Source organism: Aedes albopictus, chromosome 1 (assembly GCF_035046485.1).
Source record: "Aedes albopictus strain Foshan chromosome 1, AalbF5, whole genome shotgun sequence".
NCBI lineage: Eukaryota > Metazoa > Arthropoda > Insecta > Diptera > Culicidae > Aedes > Aedes albopictus.
In genome coordinates, this window is record NC_085136.1 from 231,051,576 (window position 1) to 231,077,847 (window position 26,272).

At 37.7% G+C, this 26,272-nt stretch overlaps 1 protein-coding gene across 1 annotated transcript in view; it reads right to left on the minus strand.

Annotated features, from left to right (window-relative positions):
• Positions 1-26,272, minus strand: part of LOC109429559 (uncharacterized) — a 39,474-nt gene that overhangs the window by 2,378 nt on the left and 10,824 nt on the right. The window contains exons 2-3 of the mRNA XM_062846401.1: positions 1,776-2,141; positions 307-1,707 (exon numbers count right to left, since the gene is read on the minus strand). Of these exons, the coding sequence (XP_062702385.1) occupies positions 307-1,707; positions 1,776-1,808 (1,434 nt within the window). The 5' untranslated portion in view covers positions 1,809-2,141. The remainder of the gene's footprint in view (positions 1-306; positions 1,708-1,775; positions 2,142-26,272) is intronic.

Consider the following 26,272-nt stretch of genomic DNA (forward strand, 5'->3'; position numbering starts at 1 on the left):
GAGTGGATATCGAAAAATGTCGATTTTAGCGTAATAACGTAATAAATGAATGCTGCCTACCTACTTTACCTTAACGGTCAAACTAAGGCCTCACATTCCTGCAACACAAAATTATTAGAATATCAAACACTTTTTTTGATTTATTTTTAATTTTTGTTGACTAGTTTGTTACGTGGGTAGGGGTAGTTAAAAATAGAAAATTGCGTTACGTAATATTTAAATGTAGCGGAAAGTGCCCAAAATAGGTCCCTGCGCCCGAATGCTCTAAGACCCTAGATACAATTAAGTCGCGAGAGATTTACTTACTGCTGAAGTAGTCTTCGGCATAGGATCAACATCTTGCAGGAACTTTACGTAATTGAACCCCAGGTCGTCGCAATAACGTTGCTCCACAGCGTAGCACTGTTCTTCGGTTATAAATATACCCGCTAAAGATAGTGCTTCGCCCATTTGACTGCGAGAAACGTGCCCATTTCGATGTGTGTCAAAATCGCTAAAAGCAGGTCTGATCAAGATCCGCCTATTTTCTACCAAATTACGAATGCACTTAACAACATCATCTGCAAGCTCTTGATGCTCAGTATCGTTTCTGCCATCTTGTTGTAAATTTGCTACTTCTTTTGGAGGACATTCGACTTCTTGATACGGACCTTTATCTAAATTTTTGACGGTAAACACTTTATCGACATCGTCAACGAAACAAATCCAGCGTATATGATTGACATTGTTGGTATCATGATAGCGATCACAAATGGTTCGGACTTCGCTATCCGTTAACAAAAGTCTATGAAGACCTGAGATCCCGACAGCATCCATCGATCGAATGAATTGACTTCGGCTTATCCACCCACAGGAATGCAGATCGTACTGTTCAAAGAACTCCCTTATTCGGATTCGATTTTCCCAAACATAACGCTGAATACGTAGCATCAATGTTTCGAAAGCTCTCTCCGGTTGGGAAGGTTTTAAGCAAGGATGATACGCTGTATTCTTCTGCAATATTTCCTCCAATCGTGAGTTACCGACTTCCGGTCTTTGTATTTTGGGTAGTTCCACGGTTATTATTTTTGGTGGAACCTCCGTATCACACTGTCGATCAATCGGTCCTAGCGTATCCAAATAACTCAATAGCTGGTCAATCTCTTCGGCAAAAGCTTCGTAGTTCAGTTTGTAATTGTCGACCATAAAACGTTTAACAAGTAGGTCAAACTCGGTTCGCCGTAAAGTTATTCCCAAGTAGTACAATACCCGTTTCAAGTAGCCAATTGTTACCGAACCGCCGTTTCGAGCAATCAGGTCGTAATCTTCAAAGTAAGGTCTCAGAACCTGTTCACGGAACCGCAACGATTTAGCAATTCCCATTAACAGCAGCGATAATCGACGGTGCTCGTGACTTGAGAGACTCTGCTTTGACCTTGCCGTGGAGATCATCTCATTCTCGCCCGTGACTACATCCAAGAAATGTTCGTATGCTACACCGGATGCATCGTCGGTCTTGAAATAATCCGCCAAACGACAAATGTCGTTATCACTGAAGCATCCTTCTAACGCACAACTTAGAATGCTAGCGAACCGGCAGCCCGAAATTCTACCAGTGTTGCATATGTCGAACGCCTGAAATGACTTCCTCAATTGGAACGCTTGATATGAATTCAGGACATGTCGGATGTGCTCGCATAATTTCCACACAGTGAAGGTGTAATTGTTCTATGAAGATTAGAATTGTTTATTTAAGTAATACTATCTAGGGTACCTTATTGTTGATAAAATGTTACCTCTGCGTTGGGATTTTCTTGACAAGGAAGCATTTTGTTCACGTCAATGTTTTACGTTAGGTTAGGTTTTATCAAGGTCACTGACAGATTAAGAAAAGTCTGTGACTACTTTGATTACTGCATTAAACATTATTTCACCCGCACCAGCACCACACGCCACACCTATGTCCAAGCTAGGTCCAAGGGGTTTATTATGATATGTGAATGTTTTTGCCCCAAATATTCTTATTCAGGACCGTAGGTTTTGTTGGTTTGGACCTAGTTTCGGAATCTGTCCGGTTTAATTGATTGATTTGTCTTCATTGAAGAGACTTTCAGCCCCTGTCCGGTTTAGAATATTTCATCTTGGGCTTTCAAAATATTTTCCTTTTTTCTCATTTTCCCGAGCAACTGCTACTGAGAAATCACCTACATAGGGTACTGGTTTCGCCGATGATATTGATATTATTGCTCGTAAATTTGAGACGATGGCGGAAACGTACATTCGACAAAAGAGTGAAGCCAGGCGAATCGGATTAGTCATTAATGTGTCGAAGACAAAGTACATGATGGCAAAGGGCTCCAGGGAGGAATCACCGCGCCCACCACCCCGAATTCATATCGACGGTTATGAAATTAAGGCGGTTGAAGAATTCGTGTACTTGGGCTCATTGGTGACCGACGACAACGACACCAGCAGAGAAATTCAGAGGCGCATTGTGGCAGGAAATCGTGCCTACTTTGGACTCCGCAGAACTCTACGATCGAATAAAGTTCGCCGTAACACAAAGTTAACCATCTACAAAACGTTGATTAGACCGGTCGTCCTCTATGGGCACGAAACATGGACCCTACGTGCAGAGGACCAACGCGCCCTTGGAGTTTTCGAACGGGAGGTGTTGCGTACCATCTACGGCGGAGTGCAGATGGAAGACGGGACTTGGAGAAGGCGAATGAACCACGAGCTGCATCAGCTGCTGGGAGAACCAACCATCGTCCCTACCGCGAAAATCGGGAGGCTACGGTGGGCGGGTCACGTCATCAGGATGTCGGATAGCAACCCGACTAAAATGGTTCTCGAGAGTCATCCGACCGGTACAAGAAGACGTGGAGCGCAGCGAGCTAGGTGGGTCGACCAAGTGGAGGACGATCTGCGGACCCTACGCAGAGTGCGGAACTGGAGACAAACAGCCATGGACCGAGTGGAATGGAGGCGGCTACTATGTACAGCAGAGGCCACCCCGGCCTTAGCCTGACCGGTAAGGTAAGTAAGGGTACTGGTTCCCTAAGCATGTCGCTCCCACTTTCATCATACGAAAACCAAAGGAATGAAGCGTTGTTTGTTTTTTTTTTTGTATTTTTTGTTAGGAGTGAGCACGCATAAAACAAAAAGAACGGAATCAATCGGTGCCGTAATCGCTTGTTTTCGAACAGGATGAATATGGGAGCGTGAGATTACTGATGGAACACATACCCAGTTATGCCTATTATGTATCACACCTATTATCATACCAACGTCCTACCGTACAATAAAACTACAAGTTCTGTTGCTGCAGCACATAAAAAAACAACAATTATTGGATCTTAACGATCAAAATTCAAAGTAAAAATTTACGGTTTTTCCAAGTAAATCTGCATCATTCGAATAGTTATTCGAATAGGATGAATATGGGAACGTGAGATTACTGATGGCACACATACCCTACCGTAACAAAAAAAACATATCAAATCACAGTTCGTTATTGTTCTTAAAATATCTGCGGAATATCTGGCGTATCGTTTGGCGGGACAAGTGGATGTCGAAAAGGTGACCAACTCTGTTGAACGCACGTTCCAATCCAATCAACGACGTGTTGGTGGCATTACGTGTCTTCTTCACAGCTATGAGGACACCACCACCTGTTAGTTTGCGGCTGTTTCTGGGGCTCCGGTCGTAGCGAAATACTTTGTAATCGGGACCGGAAACATAAATGGATGTGGTTCGGGGCAGTCCTGCAAAATATCAGTGTCAGTGCCTGTTTTTCAGCCGAAAATGAATGGTTACGGCGGTCGTTTTCAGTTCCTTGATGTGAGCACTGACAGAGTCCGAGAGCTCCATTCGTGACGACCCAACAAGGTCAATAGGCTCCTAAAGGCCTATCCGTGGGCCTATCTCAATTTTTGCATAAATCGGTCAAGCATTGGTTAATATGACATATTTACTCATTTTTCATGTATTCCTATCAGATAAAACCCATATATTTTTTTTTTGAAAAATTTAATAATTTTTAAAACTCTCCTTTTTTAGCACTCAATTTTGAATAAATTTTGTTTACCGTGTATGTCAAACAGGAACATTTGTTGTCAAAAGTGAGCCACTGTGATTTCTTTAGCAACCCGTCGGTCCACTTTCGTTACGTCAAGGTTGACCTCGAATGTCAAACAAGAACAGTTTATCAATGAGAGTATATGACTGACTGCTAACGGCTGTATTGACGAGTATTTCGCTTGTTTTACGGCTCTTTCAGTCTATATTAAGCAGCTAAAACGCCTTTCGCATCTACTGTCCTACGTTTCAGTGTGTATTTCACCTTCTTCTGGGAATTAGAGGCTGCGTTTTGTTGTTGTGTGTGTATGAGTCTTGTCCGACATATTGCTGTCTATGATTTTTGTTGATGGCGTCCCTCTACGGTGCATGTGTTCGAATACCTTTTGCGTTCACTGTATCGATTATTTGTGCTATAAAAGCTTTGCACTTATTGCTTTTGCCCGCGCCTACGCTGTGGATATTTAAAACCTAAGCTTCTCTATCGCCCGCGCACTGCAGCAAACCGTATCTAAGAGTATATTACAGGTGAGGAAGAAGAAGAGATGGCTATGTATTAGTAAGCAAAGAAAAATGTAAACACAAATAGTGACGTCACTATTTGACACACGTTCTTATGGGAGCTCGCTTTGCTTGTAGTAGTGACATGTTTTGCACCAGACACGGATCTCACGCACACGAAGTATCTTCTTCCCCACCTTTAATAGACTCTCATTGACAGTTTATCATTAATTTATATTCGAGTTTATCAACTATTCTGTCCTAATTTAAGTTCGGAAATAGTAGTTTACGCAACAAGGTGCAGAATGACGATTTTTACAGCACGAGTCGTACACTTATCCAACGAGGCTTGCCGAGTTGGATAATTACGACGAGTGCTGTAAAAATCGAGTTCTGCACCGAGTTGCGTACAACGTTTTTTGCAATTTCGTAAATTACCAATTGAAGATAGTTTTTAACTAAACTTCTTCATCAAACTGCACACTGATGTTTAAGCCATGTTTAAGAAAGTCTGATCATAGCAGGTTATACCTAGGGTTATACAGTGCAGTTGTCACAATTTTTCAAACCTGCGCCCAGAAAGCATCAAGAAGTTAATCAAATCTGAAAACAGTGCTGTAATGGTTCATTACGCAACGCAAATCAGTGCTGTAATGAACCATTACAGCACTGTTTACTTAGTGTGGGAAAGTAGGCCTTTTCCTGTCAGATTTGCGTGAGGTAAAATGGCCTATTACGATGAGAAGTTGCAAAAAAAATCTATTGAGATCAGAATAGCATGCTTCTTCGTGTTATATAAAAAAAAATCGGGAAAATATTTTTCATTTGAGCCTATTCCCAATGATCCACACACTACTCATGCTGACAGGCCATTCGTCTCAAGCGGTGGCACGGGTGAAAACAATAGAGTTAATAAACTATAGAGGACGAATGTCGCTGGTGTTCCCTTTGTTCTCGCTCGGAAACATGCCGGGTATCTACCTGTCAAACTGCATACTTTTTCGCTTTGACACTTATAGCCCTGCCTATCTCCGCCAGCAAGAGATGTCGCGGCGGCGACGCCAGCGACATTCTTCCTCTATAGTTTATTAGCTCTATTGTGAAAACACTCAACTACGGAAAATTGAATGGAAATTTAGACCTGTCAGCTCTCGCTTTCAGCACGCTGCGTGCGAGTGTGAGTGTGAGTACCTATTTCATTTCGCTCCCCAAAACACACAAGGCTACACGGAACCGCCAAACTACCCAAAATTGAGTTCTTTTGACGCAATCCCATAGTTCGGCCCAATAAGCCAAATTTGAGTAAATGGATTAAACTCACACTAGGTAAATTGCCTTCACCTCCAGCAAAAACATTTACTTAAGAGTAGGTAAATTCAACCCAAGACCCCCCCTCATTCAACCCAAATTTGAGTAAACCTGCATTTACCCAAAATTGGCTTATTGGGCTCAAGGACCCCCGTTGGGTAGATGCATCTCTGTTTGTTTTTGACAACATCGGTGAGGAAAAGAGGGAAAACAACCTAATTTTGGGTAACTAGTTTATTCGATATACTCAGCTTTGAGTAAAATCGACCCAATAATTAGGTAGTTTGATTTCTCCGTGTACGGTGGCGCTGTCTGTTAATTCCATAGCGGCCGTTTTAGTTATTTTAGTGATCCATTAGCACACTGAGATTTTCCACTGGTAGGGGTTCGTTCAAATATAACGTAACGCAGAGGGGGGGAGGGAGGTGGTGTAGCACTGTGTTACACTTCACACAAAATTTCAAATTTTCCCATACAAAAGTTGTTAGGTGGGGGAGGGAGGGGATCTAAAATTGTCAAATTGTGCGTTACGTAATATTTGAATGAGGGAATGTTCATAAATTACGTCCAACATTTGGGAGAGGGGGGGGGGGGGCTAGGAAAGTGTGACAGTACGTGTATAAGGTATAGGAAAATAGCGTCACAGAGGGGGGAGGGGGGGTCTAGAAATCCCGAAAAACAATGGACGTAATAAATGAACCTTCCCTGAACCCTTAGACACTGACGTTACTTGTCCCAACAACGTTGTAACGTCATGCTACTAATTTCTATTTTTTGAACAAATTTCTTTTTATTGGAAATTTTCAAGGAATCCGAATATTTAAAAAAAATATTTGAGGTTATTAATAATTAATAACTGTCGTATTAATGAATTATACAGTGCGGGAAATAAGTATAAATACAGAGTCGATTTCCATACAAAAGAATCATGTTTGAGGATCAAAATCTCTGTTTCTAGCCATTCGATTGCGATGAAAATTTGTCCGCAACCTTGAAATAACTATAGAATTATAGCTAGTATTATAAATCATCAGCCATGAATATACTCACATTGACTTTTCAGATTCAAATAAATATAAAGATACTTTTTGTATGGAAATAGCGTCTTTATATTTATTTGAATCTGAAAAGTCAATGTAAACACTTGCATGGATGATGATTTATGATACTAGCTGAAATTCTCCCAATTTTAAGGTGGCATCCAACATTCCATTACAATCGAATCGCTAGAAACAGAGATATTGATCATCAAACATGATTATTTGGTATGAATATCAGCTCTGTCTTTATTGTACTTATTTCTCGCACTGTAGTAGACAAAGCATCAAAACGTTATAACGTCACGGTTGAATGTGTCAACAACAGCTGGTTACCATAATGTGTTTTATTCGAAAAAATAGAAAAAGTTGATTGATTGATTTGTTTTTATTAAAAAGACTTTCAGCCATTGGCTCTTTCGTCTCTCTTATATAGAAAAAGTAATAATTATGGTAATGTTTTAATTTAATATACAATGTGGCTCAGCATAATCATTTCTGTTGAAGAAGTGAAATTGAAAAAAAAAATCGAGAGAGGGTTGTATTAGGTGCTCATACCCTATAAGGCTTTCGGATAACATTAAAATACACAACAATACTTGTCAGATTGTATGCATACTGTATTTTGATACATTCGAGGAAAAAAAATTCCATGTCAAGACGGGATCATTATCGTGTTTCAGTTGTAAAATTATGCAGCTTTAATATAGTTAACCCATTACATCCCAGCGTATGGAATTGCATACAAAATGTTAACATCTCACCGAAGACTACCTTATCAAGAAGACATGCAACTCTGTTATTTTACCATATTAACGGCACCGCCGCCTGGTGAGCTAAGGTGGTACCTTTGTGTAAAAGTGTAAGAGTGTATTGGTGCGATTATGAAAATTTACACACACTATCATGAATAGTGCCACCTTCATCCGGGGTGGCGCTGCTAGCAGTGACTCCCGATTTTCAGCAGTGATGCAAGTCTTCTTGATAATGTGGTCTTCGATCGCAAAGAGCATTCGTTATAAAATTGCAACTAGTTTTTATTCATTGTGTATTAGAAATTGCAGTCGCTCATTACTTCCAAGTCTTAATTGTTTAAATTTCGATAGAAAGGGTCGATTTTTTTTCTTCAAAATTTTAGTTTTGACTTTTTAGGGTCTCTACTCAAGAACAAAACGCAATAAAAAAAACCAATGTGGAGAGAGCGGTTACTAATTAGGTTTCTAATTAAGGTCTAATTTGTCTCTAGATCATCATCGTCAGTAAAGCTTTGAATATAGAAAGGGGGATGGTTCACTCAGTCTTCGAATCAAGAACGATGTAGATAAAAATATTCCCGATGTTTCGTCCTTGGGGCAACCCAGAAGATCATTCCTGATGCAAATACCCCAAAAACGATGACACTATGACCCTTCAAAAAGGCCGAATCCCTAGACCGAAACGTCGGGAATGTAAATAAAAATCGTTCTGTAAATTAAAAAAAAAAGACTGAGAAAGCCATCATCCTTTCCATCAAGTTTCCAGTCGTAAAACCCTACACAAAATGCACAGATAAACAGACGTATCACTTGGAACAAATTGCGATAAAAATCATCGTCACGAAAACATAATCGCCCAACGCTAACCAGGCCTCGTTGCGTAAACCACTCAGTAGGTGGTAATAGTGAGCAAACGTCAAACAGAAGCAAAAACGATGCGAGCGCCGTGACCGAGCGATTTGCGAACAACAAAATATTTGAACTAACCGGTAAAAAGGGTAACGATGAGGAGTGAGTAGAGTGAGACGTCTGTTTGTCTGTGCTAAATGTTTTGAATATGCTTCCTCACAAAATTTCAACGGATTGGTTTTACAAATTTGATATGATATTCATGCATCTGAGATATAATAGGTTAAATGTGCAGTAATCTATATAAATAAAAATGGAATGGTGTTTGTATGCCACGAATAGGTTCGGGAACGGGTCAACAGATCGACATGATTCTTTCACTGTTGCATTCCGCCTGGGCTCCGACGTGTTCGTACGAAAATATAATTAGGAAAAGTGACCGGGAAGGCAAGAAAAACGGGAAAATCAGAAATTCCATTTTGAGGGTCATTTCTTCATGGAACCGGATGTCAAAAAACAGAGTAAGCAGGCAGTACGACGTTTTCCGGGACTGCTAGCCAAATAATATTGTTACAAATAGGATAGTTTCAAAACTTTCATCGTATATTTCAAACATTTGAGTCTTTGAGTCGTGACGCTGAAAAAGTGGTTTGATGTAGTAACTACGAATTTCATAGTAATGTAGAAACGTGTTCTAACGATTTTCAACCGACAGCAAAAATGCGTCAAAGAGGTCCATTTATGCAGTGCGTTACGTTTATAGGGGAAGGTGAGGGGATTGAGGACCCTTAAAAATATAAAAGTTTACATATTGGATATAGGTAACAACTAGTACAAACGGAGGAATGGAAAAGGGGAATAAACATTATCAAACTCAGCGTGATATATTGGATATATTGAAACAATGTCCTCAAATTTAGAAAATTGAAAATTTAATAGGGTGCGAGGATCGGTTTTGGCCAGTCTAAGGGAAATCATTTTATAAAAACAGCCAATAATTCTATGAAAACTACCAATGCGTCAAATGAAAGGTTTCAATCTATATTCCGAAGGAAATATTAGCTTGATTTTTGCATTAAAAGTGGCACTGGCCAAAATAGAAGGACTGCGTCACTTTTGTCATATTCTCAACTATGATTTCTATTTTGGCCAATCGCGTGTGTTTCTTATGGGAGTGGCTAAAATAGATAAAAGAGAGCTTAATTTTTAAGAAAAATTATTTTTTCTACTTTTTTCATTCAAAATCTATACTAGAGTTTTCGCAGCTATCATCATCATCATCATATTATATTAGGTTCTACTCGCCAGGTTGAATAACATCTTACTGGCCAAAACTGATGCTTCTACCCTATAGCTAATCTCTCCAAAATATGGCTACTTTGACTAGAATGCATTGCTTTTGTTCCCAAGACGCGCGACGTAAAACATGTGATAGGAATACGATGCAGATTCTGTAATGAATTAGAAATCTTTAGGAGAACTGGAAGTTTTATTAATGAATCAAACGGATTTTTGTAGCCGGTTGTTAAACATTGGTACAAATATCGATTTTACTATGATATCGTTGGTTTCTACAATCATTTTTGTTTCAGTGGATCCCCAGATATTTGTTCCACTATCTTCGCATTTAATTCTGACATATTTTTTTCGATTTGGATATGAACTGTTGTTTGGAAAAGGTTCTCATTAGCGTATTTCTATTTCAAAACAAGAAAAAAACATTCAAATAAACTCTAATGTTGATTCGATCCAATAGACTACATAGAGACTGAATAGTAAAGTAAAAAAGTGTGAATACGCTATGTGTGTGTTCACACAGAATGAATGAACTGCATCGTCAATTTTCCTACGGAGAAACCAGGAATGACACTTTCCTTGCTAACCGGAAAAATCCGCATTTATCCGTTGCTAACCGTCGTTAACCGCTCTAACTGCCGCTCAGTTAGCAGCGGTTTGCGACGGTTAGGAACGCATAAATGCGCATTTTCCGCTTAGAAAAGGATATGTCATTCCCCTTGCGTGGCGCAACCTTTTATGCATTAAAAATCGGTAAAGAAAACAAATCTCACAACTTTTTACAGGAAAGCATCCTGAAATGGGACATTTTTCCAAGGGAAAAAAAAATAGCGGCTATGAACAATCCCGTGCAACCTATTATCTATTGTCTTTCTGTTCTGAGTTCTGGGGTCCCTTCCGTTTTTTTTAATTTGTTTTGATTAGGAACCATACGGGCAAGGGGATCTATTCTAGACACTTTCCTACAACTTCATAACAATTGACTCGTATTGTTTTGCATTGCTAGATACTACACTTGTCAAGTAAATTGGTCTAAAAATTACTGTGTCATAAGGAGTGCCCAGAATATGTACCTAGCTTCAGTGGTCCTAGATTTTACCAGGGGAGCCCGAAACTTACCTCTACCTTAGTACCTTAGTACTTCTACCTATAATGAAGTAGCTGGACTTTCGTTTCTGAGATGTAAAAGTACGCTATTTCGCCTTTATATGCATTACATCTGCATTTATAGCAAATACGAATGTTTATGCAATAAGAATGCTGCATTTTAGTTCATACTGATTACTAGGGTATTTTTAAGAAAGTAGTTCCAGTTATTTCACCAGTCAGTGGTGTAGTTTTATCTGTTATTTTCGATTTCTTCACCTCGGCTTAACCCGTAAGCCAGGCTTACCCATATAGTTACACCCGGTTTAACGCCTAAAAGTCAGGGTGAAGAAATCGGCCCTTAGTGGATCGAGACGAGACAGGCTTTAGAGTGACAAGAATGTGATTCTTTTCACAAAAACAAACTCTTAGGGTCTGTTCCAATTGACGAATCAAAATTAATTTTTACTTAAACTTGACAGTTCTCCTAAGGCCAGTAGTACACAGGGTCAAATATTTGACAAGGAAAGAACTCAAGAAATAACATCAGTTTAACACTAATGAAAATTCGATCGATTCAAACAAGACAAAAAAAAAAGATGTTTGAGCATTGGTATCTTTTTGGACAAATACTTGACCCTGTGTACTAACAGCTTAAGGAGATGATTATCGAACTGTCAAGTTTAACTTGAGTTTAACCCTTATGTGGCCGGCAGGGTACCCGGGTACCCAGCACCCATTTAAAATACACGGTGTAGAAAAAAGCAAAAAGTTTGCCGGTCACATAACGGTTAAGTAAAAATTAATTTTAATGCTCCAATTGGAACAGACCCTTAATATTGACATGCGTGTCTGCATGATTCGCGCTTTGCGATGGAAATGCTCATTGATACTTAAATATTTTTTTTATGCTTGGTGTCTTTGAAATAGGAGTTTCCTTTCTTGCCCGGTCATTTCTTTTTATTATTCTACACAAATACAAGTTTTGTTTATTTTATAACATTAGTTCATTTTATTCATTTGTGTGTTTTCTGTTCCGAATCGAGTGGCGTGGCAATTTGTTTGATTTCGGCATAAATTATATGTTTTATTTTATATTTTATATCGATAGACATCAAAGCATCGATTTTGCCGCACTGTATTGAGAAGAACGTTTTCTATGATTGTTTGTTGGCCGCAACCAAGGCCGCAACGCATACATACGGTCTAGAAGTAGCGAAAGATGGAAAAGGGCTGTAACCTCGGAGCTATTCAATGATATTGTCTAATATTGAAATGACTTCGAAAAGGATCCAAAATCCTAGAAAAGTGCTCGAAGAAGGGAAAATTAGTACCAGTATTTATTTTTAATTATAAAATATGTCTCTTTAACATTTACACTTTAGTCCTATCTTCTACAAACGCATTCTCAATCATTTCTCATGACATCCCGAATACAAATTGAGATGTAGCTAAGCATTAGCAAACAACATCAATACACTTAGTACTGTCGTTTTATGTTGTAGCTTTAATGTACTCTGACTTCAGGTTGACATATGAAAACATGACAATGCATCTGACTCTAATGTTACATTAGCATCTAATGTCATACTGATGTAAAACGATGTGTATATGAGCATCAAGATGCATAAAAAAACGTTAGGATCTGATGTTACATCAAAATGTAACGTCATGCTGATGTAAAAAGACGTACTCATGAGCATCAAGATACATCCGAAAACATTAAGTTCTGATGTTACATCAAATTGTAACGTCATGCTGATGTATAATAATGCAAGTATAAACATCAAGAAACATTCAAAGACATTAGGCTCTAATGTTACATTTAAAAGTAACGTCATGTAATGTAAACCGATGTTCTCATAAACATCAAGATACATCTAAAAACGTTAGATTCTAATGTTACATTATGAGCTAATGTCGTACTGATGTTGAACGCTTTACTCTTTAAAAATCAAGGACATTAGATTTAGACGTTCCCTGATGTCTCCTACATCAGGATTACATTGCGATTTAGATGTGTTTATGCAAGGTAGCATACATCAGAAAATCAAATGTTTTTGATGTCATGAACAATACCCAGAACATCACAACCTGATGTTTTCAGACATTTCTTGATGTGCAAAAACATTAGATTTAAATGTTTACAGAAGTTTTTTAATGTGCAAAAACATAAGACTTAAACGTTTTCTGATGTATGTTGATGTATGTAAACATTAGATGCAAACGATATTCTAATGTTTTACGATGTAAAAAACGTTACCTCTAGACGTTCACAAATGCAGATACATCTGAAAACGTTGGGTTCTAATGTTAAATTCTAACCCTAATTTCGTACTGATGTTGAACGACGTATTCATAAAAATTAGGAAACACCCAAAAACGTTTACTTCTAATGTTACATTAACAGCAAACGTCATGTCATGTCATGTCGTTATGTGCATAAACATCAAAATGCATTCAAAAACGTTATCTTCTAATCTTACATTATACGCCAACGTCATGCTTAAGCAAATTGAAGTACGTAAAAACATCGAAATAAACGGGGTGACATCAGATTCTAACGTTAAATCACGAAGATATCAATCGATAACGAACTTGGTTCTCCAATTATCTAAAGGGAGGTGTCGGCTCGTGTATTGCGCATATCAAAAATTCTGATATGCATTTTTTGAAGAGGGTTACCGGACCACATGGTGGTGACCCTCTTTGGGCCTAATGTGCCCCTTTAGCAAACGGTAAAGACAACACCTCAAAATTAAAGGTAACATGTGAGGACATTACAAAAACGTCAGAATATAATGTTTCTGTACATGAACAAACATTTGAAAACGACTAGATGTTACGTTTTTTACATCGAAAAACATTAGAATAACGTTCGAATCTAACGTTTACATACATCAGCATACATCAGAAAACATTTAAATCTAATGTTTTTTCACATCTAAAAACATATGAAAACATCAGGTTCTGATGTTCAGGGTAATATTCTTGACATCAAAAAACGATTGGTTTCCTGATGTATACATTATGTTACCTTGCATAAACACATCTAAATCGCAATGTATTCTAACGTTCAACATCAGAAAACATTCAAAAAATCTGAGAACATCAAAAATACATGCGAATCGCATGTTTTTGTGCGTCAAAAAAAAAAAACATATAAAAACGTCTAGATTTGACGTTTTGTACATTGCAAAACATCAGAAAAAACGTTGGAATGTAACGTTTTCATACATCAATATACATCAGGGAACGTCTGAATCTATTGTTTTATACATCAACATACATCAGAAAAACGTTTGAATCTTACGTTTTTGTACATCAAAAAACATCTGAAAACGTCAGGTTTTGATGTTCTGGATAATATTCTTGACATCATAAAACATTTGATTTCCTGATGTATACATTATGTTACCTTGCATAAACACGTCTAAATCGTAATGTATTCTAATGTTCAACGACAGAAGTACATTAAAACTTGATGTTGATGTACACATCAAAATTAAATGTCAGGCTAATGCAAATTTTTATTCGGGATGTTCGATCAAACATTCACACAGGCATGCATTCGTACGAACTGTTCAACTAATGGGCATTCGGCTGTCTATATGCGTTTTAGATGACAGAAACGGATTGAAATTACCTTCAGATATACATTTTAGCAGTTCTCTTTTTCATTAACTACTTTCCATTAAAATTTCAATGAACGTTTCACTTCAATGTACATCCACTACTTACAGTATACAGACACAAATCTTGCTTATTGTTTACATTTAATCTATGCTGGCGATTCACTGTTTTTTTTTAATGTATCTGGTCATTATTTTGTCCTTTGATATACTTTTTCCAATCAATTCATACTTCATCAGTCATTTGTTTTAATCTGTAGCTGCTTTGCTTATAGTCATGATATTTAATGAATGCATTTGTAAAAAAAATGGTGTAGCACCCAATACGCTTTGTAATCCAGTCATTTATTTTGCATTCGGTTCTCGGTGTCCGATAAACGCAGTTTCTGCTATGAGTGGAATGATATAGAACCTCATGCCAGGGCTGACAATCGTCGCCACCTGGCCCAATGTTGCTACCTACTCAAAAGAATGGCTAATTTTCAGATTTTTTGGGGTTTATTTTCCAGCAATTCAGATCTCATAAAAAACTATACCAGCGCACCGGATCGTGGACGTAATAACAGTGAGACTCACGACGAATTTGAATTGAAAACCAAAGATTTTTCAAAGATCACGCGAAAAGTAGCCAATGGATTTTGCATGGATTTAAGGAGTTTATGAAGCATTTTTCAAGAAATTCTTCAAAATATTTCTTTCGATTCTCGCGACTTGAAAAGTCGGGGTCTCAAACGGATTTACAATAACTAGTTCCAAGTGAATTTTCACAATACGCCTATACTGCCGCTACTCGCATAACAGTTCCATCTTTGATGGATTTCCTATTCATATGGGACTGTTTTGCAAGTGGGGACAGTATATTAATTCCCCAAACAAAAGATCAAGTACAATTCCCTTTATATTCTTAAGCTGATCAGACAATTACAATGTTCTTGTCTTGAGATGACTTTTGTCATCATTCGCAATGCTTTTCAGATTTTTTTTTGTAAATCATTCATTCTGCAGTAAGATGCACTATATTTAAAGCCAAAGTGATGCTGCAATCAGCAATGGGCATTCGCTCGTTGCAAAGTGAATATGTTGTCTGTGTTGCATTTATCGAACGAAAAAATATGCTCGAAAATTTAAATACATATGTAGGTAGATACCTACTTTGTCCAACTGTATACTAGTGCATCTTACATGCCATTTCCTCCAGAAACGATGGAATGGAAACAAAAGATCGATCAGTTTAATCAACAGCAATGGAACTGCATGGAAAAAAAATGTTCTTGCGTACGAAGGGTTCTAATAGACCTGTTTCCGTTTACTCGTTTCGAACATTCAAGAATGTGAGGAAAATTTAAAATTTTCATAAAGACAACATCAAAAATATTAAGCACCAGTCAAGACTTTTCGCATTCATACCAAGCAAAAATGATTTAGGGATTTAGCTTTGTGCTTGTTGTGTAAGCTCTCTGTCAAATATAATTAAAAATGATAAAAGTACATTTGAGTTTGCAAAAAATAGCGGTAGTTGTGCAGTACCTGTTAGTAGACATTGCAGTATTCAAGTGAATGTGAAACTGTTCTGGATGATTTCAAAATATAGTACAAAATACAAGTTTGTTAAAACCTGTTAAAACACATGTATCTCGTGATTTAGAGCACGATACTTAATGCAACAAGATATAGGTAGGTAGTTATAATAATTTTAAATGTATGTGGCAAGTATCACAATCCATATTATCATTCGAAATAAATTAAAGTTAGTAATAAAAGTATTTATATATTGTGTTTCCCATTGCGTTTCCAACAGCATTTCAGAGCCAATCGGTTTAGATGCATATTTTAGTTTAATTACCATCGCTAAAGGATAAACAATTATTTTTATATTATGTTTGATGAAATTGGTTAGTAAGCTGTATCAAACATTTCCTCATATTCTTCTCTGTTTCAGTATACGATTCACTCATTATGTCGATTCAAGCTTTGTGTGTGTATTTGTGTATTAAGTCCTGAGTCCATTTTTCTGCAACTTTTTTTATATTTTGTATGGAAACATCATCAATTTCTGTTGTTTTATCGCCTCTCGCCTGTATGGCTTGTTCAGTCATTTAATTAGTGATTTATAATAGCGTTCATAATATGGAACAACAAATATTCAGCCCTCGCATACTCCTTTGTTATTTTGTTTGCTATATTCTTATAACTTACAATATACATAACGCTATACTGTGTATGATTTCTTACAACTAGCGACTTTTTACCATTACTGCTGCGCAATGATCCAATCACTCGTCTTTTGGGGTTTCATCTGCAGTTGGCGTTATTATCCGCACAAAGAAAAATATAGATAAACAGTTGTTAGACAATGCAAAATATGTTCTAAGTGAAGGATCTGTAGTAAATTTGATTTGCCGGTACGCCATTTTTTATAGATATTTCTTGCCGCGATGGAAGAACAACAATAGTTTCAATGATTATGCGGATAGGGCACAAGATGGCTACCCTAAGTTACACTGAGGCAAAAATTTCTTAAGAAATTCATTAGAGCAATCTTATGGAAGCTCTCATAAGAAGGCTTTTATGAAAATCATAAGATATCTATTGAAACGTTGATCCCGAATAACCAAACATATTATTGCACTCCAACCATCCCGAATTTCGAAGCGTCGATGGGCGCGTGAGTAAAGCACGCGTTCTCCGATCTCGACGTCCCTGGTTCGACCTTCTTAACCCTCTCTTTCCCATGGTAGCACAGGTGATCCACTACTTTGCACTATTCATACAAATACAGGATAAGTTAGATCATTTCCATTTTTTCATCAGATGTTTGTATATGTTTAATGAACTATGTGGTTCATACTATTTGGTTTGGTTAAAATTTCTCTGCTGGTTTTTGTTCTAGGGCTAAATGATTTAGCGAAAGTAGGTATTTTCTTCATATTCTTTATTTTAATTCAATTATTCCAAATCCTGAACACTATTTTAAACGGAAAAAAATACTTGCATGCCCTATAGCATAGTTTCCCAAACTGAGGGTCGCGACCCCCCAGGGGGGTCGCCGGCCTTGATCCAGGGTGTCGCGAGGGACAGTTGAATGTTTTACTGTAACAGACAACAAATGAGGGAATTTCTATGGTGGGTCGCGAAAAGTACGTCTGCTGGCAAAGGGGGGTCGCGCACCCGAAAAGTTTGGGAACCTATGCCCTATAGTATGTATATTAGCACAATAAAATACCGGTTCACAAACAAGTTGACGATAAAACACTAATTTAATGAACAAGCATGTGGATCATCAGTGATCCATTGGGAACATAACGACATTTTTATCCTTCCTGATCTAACCTGTTCCTTGTTAGCATGTTAGCATACATTCAAGAAATTTGCCATTGTTAATAGTGTTTCATGTGAAAATGTCATTATTTCATATAATGTTATCTATTTATTGCCGGCAATAAGTCGCAGATGAATCCAGGACCAGGAGGGTATACACTCCCGTTCAAAAGTTTGGGGTCACCCCCTCAAAAACATGTCATTTTTTTAGGCCCATATCTCCGCCAATTTGCATCCGATTTCAAAACCCTAGGTTCCATTCAAAAGATAATAAGTCAAAGAAACTTTGAACATGATTTAAAAGAAACTTTTTCAGAAAATTTGGTATGTAAACTTAACCCAAAGTTGCCAAAATTTCTAAAAAATGAATATAAACTTACGGCAGTGTCGCTGGAAGTTGGGTCGACCAAATTTTAAGATGAGAGCGGTAATATGACCCATTTTCTCTTAGCTTTCAACTGCTTTTTACAGAACTTAGCTAAAAAATCTAGAAAAAAAGTTATTAAGTAAATTAATCCTTGATGTCATCGACCAAAAGTTTGGGGTCACCCCTCAATATGATGTATCGGCCAAAAGTTTGGGGTCACTATCGTAAAACATGGAAAAGTGATTTGTTGATATCTTTGTCATCTTTCATTCAATTTTAATTCTTCTTGGCTTATTTGAAACAAAATGAATGATACTTACTGCATAGACATTGAACCACACATATTTGTTGAAATTTACATACTAAAAGTTAACGTAAAGTTGCCTCATTTTTTGAAGCGTGGTAAAATGTGCTAACTTTACATAACATTTTTATATACAAAAATCGTTAAATACGTTAAGTTAAAGACATCAAACGTAAATTAAGTTAATTGTCTTTGAAATGAGCCAAAAATAATTAAAATTGAACTATAGATGACGAAGATATCACCAAATCAGTTTTCCATGTTTTACGAAAGTGACCCCAAACTTTTGGCCGATACATCATATTGAGGGGTGACCCCAAACTTTTGGTCGATGACATCAAGGATTAATTTACTTAATAACTTTTTTTTCTAGATTTTTTAGCTAAGTTCTGTAAAAAGCAGTTGAAATCTAATAGAAAATTGGTCATATTACCGCTCTCATCTTAAAATTTGGTCGACCCAACTTCCAGCGACACTGCCGTGAGTTTATATTCATTTTTTAGAAAATTTGGCAACTTTTGGTTAAGTTTACATACAAATTTTTTTGAAAAAGTTTCTTTTAAATCATGTTCAAAGTTTCTTTGACTTATTATCTTTTGAATGAAACCTAGGCAGGGTTTTGAAATCGGACGCAAATTGGCAGAGATATGGGCTTAAAAAATGACATGTTTTTGAGGGGGTGACCCCAAACTTTTGAACGGGAATGTATATGGTACGAAAAGAGAATTCATAGATTCGAAGCGAACCATGTCCGAATAACTACTTATGGTAACAGTAAGAAGTTTCATTAAGTTTTACAGAAGGGCTAGATTAGAAACTAGAGATAAATTAAAGGTGTAATTTACGATTTATAAATAGTAAAAAAAAAACAATATACTAAAAAAACAAAATTTATATATGTGCCTTTAGTGCATCCATCATTCCAATGAATCACAGGTGATCCACCCCGAAAATCAAATTTTTCATTTCTAACGATATTTTGGAGTAAAACCATACATCTTTTGTTCTAGTGATTTGTTTAGAAACCATTTTATCTATTTTTCAATGTCAAAAATCTTGTGGGAAAGAAAGGGTGAAGATCCGTTCTCGTAGTGTAGGTATCGATGGAGTAGTAACTATAATGAAAATATATCTGATCAACAATCATCAGCTTCATTTCATGTCTTTTCTAGCTTCTCATAAGCTATTTATTTTGCACTTTGAATGTTAAGGCGAAACTGGAAGCATTTTCTCATTTTTTCGGTTTTTGATTTTTTATTAAATAACGAAGCAATATTTTCAAAATCAGTTTTCGTGCACATGTAGAGTATGGATCAAGGTATCTTCTGATTTTTTTTGAAGTGGAAAATGTTTTCCATTTTTGCAGAAACCATTTTTTGTGAAATTTTGTTCAAAAATGGTTTTTGCAAAAACGAAAAACATTTTCCACTACAAAAAAAATTCAGAAGATACCTTGATCCATACTCTACATGTGCACGAAAACTGATTTTGAAAATATTGCTTCGTTATTTATTAAAAAAATCAAAAACCAAAAAATGAGGAAATGCTTCCAGTTTCGCCTTAAATAAACTCATTTGAAAACGCGAGTTTTGACATGTAATTTTTACTATTATGGGCCAAAACGACCGCCCGGAGCAAGTTGGCCAATCAGCTGAACTTTGACAATTATTAGTGCATTTCGATCCCTACGCAAACGAAATATATTACTGCATTTTTATACATAAAAGATGTCAAGTTAGCAAAAACCAACTATGATCTAGATCACAAGATGATATCATTCTGTTAAACCAACTTAAGTTAATTTATTAACCCTCGAGCAGTCGCGTCTTTGACTACCTGCAGCGACGCTGCGCTCACGCTGCACAGTGGTTCTGCCATAGGTCATTAATCCAAAAATTTGACCTCAATGAAACTGTGATATCATTGCGGAAACATCAAGTTTATTGCTTCAATAACTAGGGACAATCATTACTTTTATCAAATGTATGCCAAAACTTTTCCGCAGAGCTCATGAAAGTAGATGTTCTTGAGTAGATATTTTATTTGACTTTTCCTAAGTCCTATGCATTTATCACTCTATTAAAAAGTCGCATCCATTCGACATATATTTGGTTGATTGTGTTCGATTCTTACACAGTTGAAATCGATATTTATCACAAATTTAGATGCCATTCTTTATCATTTTATTTAAATAAGTGTGACTGAATTAGATTATTTTTCCACAAAGTACACACTTAGAAATTCTGAAATTTGCACGAAACGGAATCACCAAAGAATGTAAACGATTTCAAGACTGAATCATAAATTGGACTCAATTTTACGCGCATCATGTAAAAGCTGGTTGGTTGCGTTAGATGTCAACAAATCCGTTTCACCAGAAACGTAGAATCAGTATCACGTTCATCAGCCATCTTCTAACTCGGTGAAATAGCCGAGAGGTAAGAGATGTGGCTCACGATCAGGAGATCCGGTGTTCGGATCCATGCATGGCATTATTTTACTTTTCTATGTTTTAGCTGTCAAATCGGTTGTAGCGATTGCTAGACGCTAAGAAAAATTAAGTTTTATTTGGGGGTGTCTTGAGAGACGTAAGTTTACATGTTTCAACCTCTAAATTTGTGTTTTTGAAGATGCTCGTATATGTCAGGTTCAGGACACTTAAAATTACATGATATTTTCTTGGTGTGTATAAAAAACTGAAAATTTTCAACAAGCCGAAAAAAATGTTTCCCCTTCTGACCCCTTCGGACGTTCTTCTACAAAACTTCCCTATCATCTTAAACAATGATTTACTGGCGAATTTAGCTGCGACCGTTTGCGACCAGATTGGTGGTAGTCACTTAAGTGTCGTACTTTCAATTTACTCAAAAACTAACAAATACCTCCCGCGTTACATTGCACGGGACACTTTTTTCCAACTTTCACCCTCTTAAACCATTACTTTATGTGTGTTTCGCTATTCTTAAGCAGTTTCGACTACTGTGGACCGCCTAAACTAATATTAGTATATTCATATCAGTTGGTAACCAAAACTGCAAAATTATGAACTTCGGCTCCGTAAGGCCAAAAACTCGGTTGAGCTTATTTGTAATAAACATTACAAAAACGCATTTGGAATGCAAATATGCATCAAATTTAGCGGTTTCATCATAAAACTCAATAAAATCATATTTATGGCCGCCCTCATATAGGGCTGGAACCACTGTGCGCTGCGTACATGCGTGCATTTTTTATGGTGCGTGTACTCAGTACACGACGCGACCGCTCCCGGGTTAATATTATTCTTATTTGTAAATCTCTTAAAAGGAATATATTTTACACTGGGATATTACATTAGAGTAATGCGGGGCAAAAGTTCGCACGGGGCAAAAGTTCGCAGTGGGTCTTTTTCTGAGCACGACTTAAGAACCCAAACAAATCTGTATGGGTTCGACACATAATCAGGTCAGCTACTCGTCAATAAAATTTGGAACGATTTCGTTATGGTTTGGCAGAGTTATGGAAAAAATGTCTTTCTAGGGGTTTTGATAGAATTTTTGGATCTTTTGGAATAAGAATTTGTAGTAACAGGAAGAAGAAGAATCTCATAACCTCTTTATGTCGGAGAATCGTTATTCCATAGTAGTTCGCGAGGTGCACTCGAATAAACAATAAACTACTAGTGCTTCTTGCAGAAAGGGACTTTGTTAAAACCTCGACAGTGGGGCAAAAGTTCGCAGTAGCTGTGGGGCAAAAGTTCGCACTAGATTTCTGGGTCTAGTACATCAATATAATTACAGAATCTTTGAAGCAATGATAATTTTGTATAGAAACTACTATATATGCATAATATGAGTAGTATGGCCCCTGAAATCGTTGCGACAGAGGGTTTGAACATAGTTTTGTAAGAAGATTGACTGTAAAGCAAACATTATGTTCACGCATTTAAATCAATAAATGAAAAATGGCTAAAAAAACATTTTAAAACATTTTCTTCATCACCCTCGTCATGCCTTTTCGTATGTTTCTGAAGGTCTTTTGTTCATCTGTTGTGCAGGAGAACGGTGTGTGGCGGAGAAGGATGAACCACGAGCTCGCTGCACTTTATGGCGAACCCAGCATCCAGAAGGTAGCCAAAGCCGGAAGGATACGGTGGGCAGGGCATGTTGCAAGAATGCCGGACAACAACCCTGCAAAGTTGGTGTTTGCTAACCATCCGGTTGGTACAAGAAGGCGTGGAGCGCAGAGAGTACGATGGGCGGACCAGGTGGAGCGTGATCTGGCGAGTGTTGGGCGTGACCGACGTTGGAAAGCTGCAGCTGCAAATCGAGTATTATGGCGGCAAATTGTTGATTCAGTATTATCATGAATTTGATGTTAACTAAATAAATGGAAAATGGATTGTTCATCTACTTTAGCGGGGTCTTTCATAGCTTAGTTTGTAAATTCACAGTTATAAACCATCACCATACTGACGGGGATAAGATTCGATAACAGTCCCGTTCAACAGTTTTGCTGCATATTTGATTTTTTCATGCTTTTTGTGCAACACGTATCTCTATGATTACCCCACAACGTATTTTGACAACGCTGTAAAGGACAGTTCTTAGTTAATAGTTGTGGAAGTCTTCATAAAGCACACTCTATACAAAAGCTGAACACCAGGTCGTATTCCAGTTGGGTCGTAATTCTAAGAACAGAAAGAAACAGATTTCATGGCTAGAGTGAAAAGATGAACATGAATTAACATGAAATAAATGAACATCACACCAATAAACTACCCTGTACAAGGTGTGAACTTTTGCCCCGCATAGTGCGAACTTTTGCCCCCACTATGGGGCAAAAGTTCGCATTGGAGTACTTGTTTTAAAAATTGTATTACTAAAACTACAAAAGGAACGCGAAAAAATCTAGTACTACGTTTTGAAAGCAACATGATAGGGACCCGTTTAACGAAGAAAAACGATATTGTTTTCTTTTCGTTCAATAGTTATTTTGTAAAGTCTGCTAGGTGCGAACTTTTGCCCCGCATTACTCTACTTAATTTTTACAACTATCCTGTTCATTTATTGATTGAAATTATTCCAAGTATACATTTTTTTTTGTTATAGTTTCAATTGTGCCGTCCATGTCCATATAGTATGCTTGGTAAGTTGCGTCCACTACCAGGGAGCTCTATAGAGCTTTTTGTTCTGGGGGATAGTGGTGGGTATTAAAACAAGACTTACTGGACGTTATTGGTTATAAATTGTAGCTTTGAACAATGAAAGAAGTTACCGTTGCACCCGACTATAGGATCTAAACTCAAGAACAGTTTGGATGTCCTAGGATATCTCGACTAATCCCGTCTAATGAAAGAAGTTACTGTTACGCTCGTAGACTTTAGCAGGCTCTAAGCAGAATACCTGTTCCGTTTTTTGCTTATCCTTTAATATCCTATTGATCCAGATAGGGTAGGGCGGGGCAAGATGAGCACCCCAAGGATCACGTTGAGTTTATTGAAAGTTAACACAATCAGTAGGGGTAGGCGGGGCAATATGGACACCCGGGGCAGAATGGACACCCTCAATATTTTGAAATATGCGAACTTTTTTGAACTTTTAATGAATGCAGAATATAGTGCATTTGTCTAAAACTTAGTTTCAGGAAAGAAACATTCGAAATTAAAATTATACTTGATTTTACACGAAAAAGTTGCGTCCTCCGTTTTTTGTGCATGGAAATTATAATTTTCACACCATCTAAAATAAGATTTAGTGATTAATTTATTGCAGTTCGATTAAAACCTGATATTTCTAGAGCACATGCAAGTAGTTTTGCTGTATCTAGGCTCAGTGCACCAGTTATGGCAATAGTACCTCAAATTCGCCATAGTTGATTTTCAACCTTTAAAGATACAAATCAACAAGAAAAAAATCGTGAACAACAGATCACGATCACAAAAGATGATTGCAATCATTCAAGCTTCACAATTTGCTCAAATTATGGTAGAAATAAATCATTTTCCTTAACTTTTCGGCCTCCTTGCACCCTATTTCGCCATAGTGTACCAGTCATGGCAACTCCCATAAGGAATGCATGTAAATAGTGCGAAGTGGAACCCAAATTAACAAATGTGTCCATAACTGGTACAGGGTTCCTATCATTGGCACACGCCGTAATAAATACTAAAAGTAGTTTTGGCTCCGTTTCTATATTTTTCCTGTAAAGTATGAAAACTAATCAATCATTTGACTTATTGTTTACATTCGTCGGTCTTCTTCTTATTTTTGTAGAAATAGTTTTTCTTAGGTAGTGCGATAACTGGTACAGGCACCCTACATGTTTAACATGTTTTTATTTTCTTCTTTATTATATCAAAAATCAAGTTTGGAAACATCTTCTGCTGTCGGGGCAAAATGGACACTCACCTTTTTGAAAGAAGCGGCAAGGGAAAAATATAACCTAAATCACAAACCAACCAAATTCTTCGATTTCAGTATATTTTCGGTTAAATGTTCACTATAGTAGACATAGGGTGAAACAAATTGGTCAAAAAACGACAGCAGTGGAAAATAGTTGTTCTAGGCACAGCTGTACATGCCGACGAAAACGAAGCTTTATCCAAAACAGCCTGAATTTAAATTAACTGAACAAAAATGAACTACTTCGGCGTATTATTCATCCATAATAGTTGTTTTGTAATGAAATGGCTTTATAGATGTAAATAATGTACGAAATTCGTAAAAATCTCATGGTGTTCATATTACCCCGGTGTCCATTCTGCCCCGTATGCTTGAAGACGGTCATGAAAAACTAACATTTTTCATAACATTTTTTGAAGTGGATAAATCATTTTTCTTCGTGAGCATTCTTATGCAATAGATGCTAAATAGACTTTAAAAGGATAAATGTATCAAAAAACTAAACTTTTTTGGCATCTTGCCAGGTAAAGTTGGCAAAAACCTTACTTACCTTACTTACCGGTCAGGCTAAGGCCGGGGTGGCCTCTGCTGTACATAGTAGCCGCGTCCATTCCACTTGGTCCATGGCTGTTTGTCTCCAGTTCCGCACTCTGCGTAGGGTCCGCAGATCGTCCTCCACTTGGTCGACCCACCTAGCTCGCTGCGCTCCACGTCTTCTTGTACCGGTCGGATGACTCTCGAGAACCATTTTAGTCGGGTTGCTATCCGACATCCTGATGACGTGACCCGCCCACCGTAGCCTCCCGAGTTCCGCGGTATGGACGATGGTTGGTTCTCTCAGCAGCTGATGCAGCTCGTGGTTCATTCGCCTTCTCCAAGTCCCGTCTTCCATCTGCACTCCGCCGTAGATGGTACGCAACACCTTCCGTTCGAAAACTCCAAGGGCGCGTTGGTCCTCTGCACGTAGGGTCCATGTTTCGTGCCCATAGAGGACGACCGGTCTAATCAGCGTTTTGTAGATGGTTAACTTCGTGTTACGGCGAACTTTATTCGATCGTAGAGTTCTGCGGAGTCCAAAGTAAGAACGATTTCCTGTCACAATGCGCCTCTGAATTTCTCTGCTGGTGTCGTTGTCGGCGGTCACCAGTGAGCCCAAGTACACGAATTCTTCAACCGCCTCGATTTCATCACCGTCGATATGAATTCGGGGTGACGGGCGCGGTGATTCCTCCCTGGAGCCCTTTGCCATCATGTACTTTGTTTTCGACACATTAATGACTAATCCGATTCGCCTGGCTTCACTCTTTAGTCGGATGTACGTTTCCGCCATCGTCTCAAATTTACGAGCAATAATATCAATATCATCGGCGAAACCAA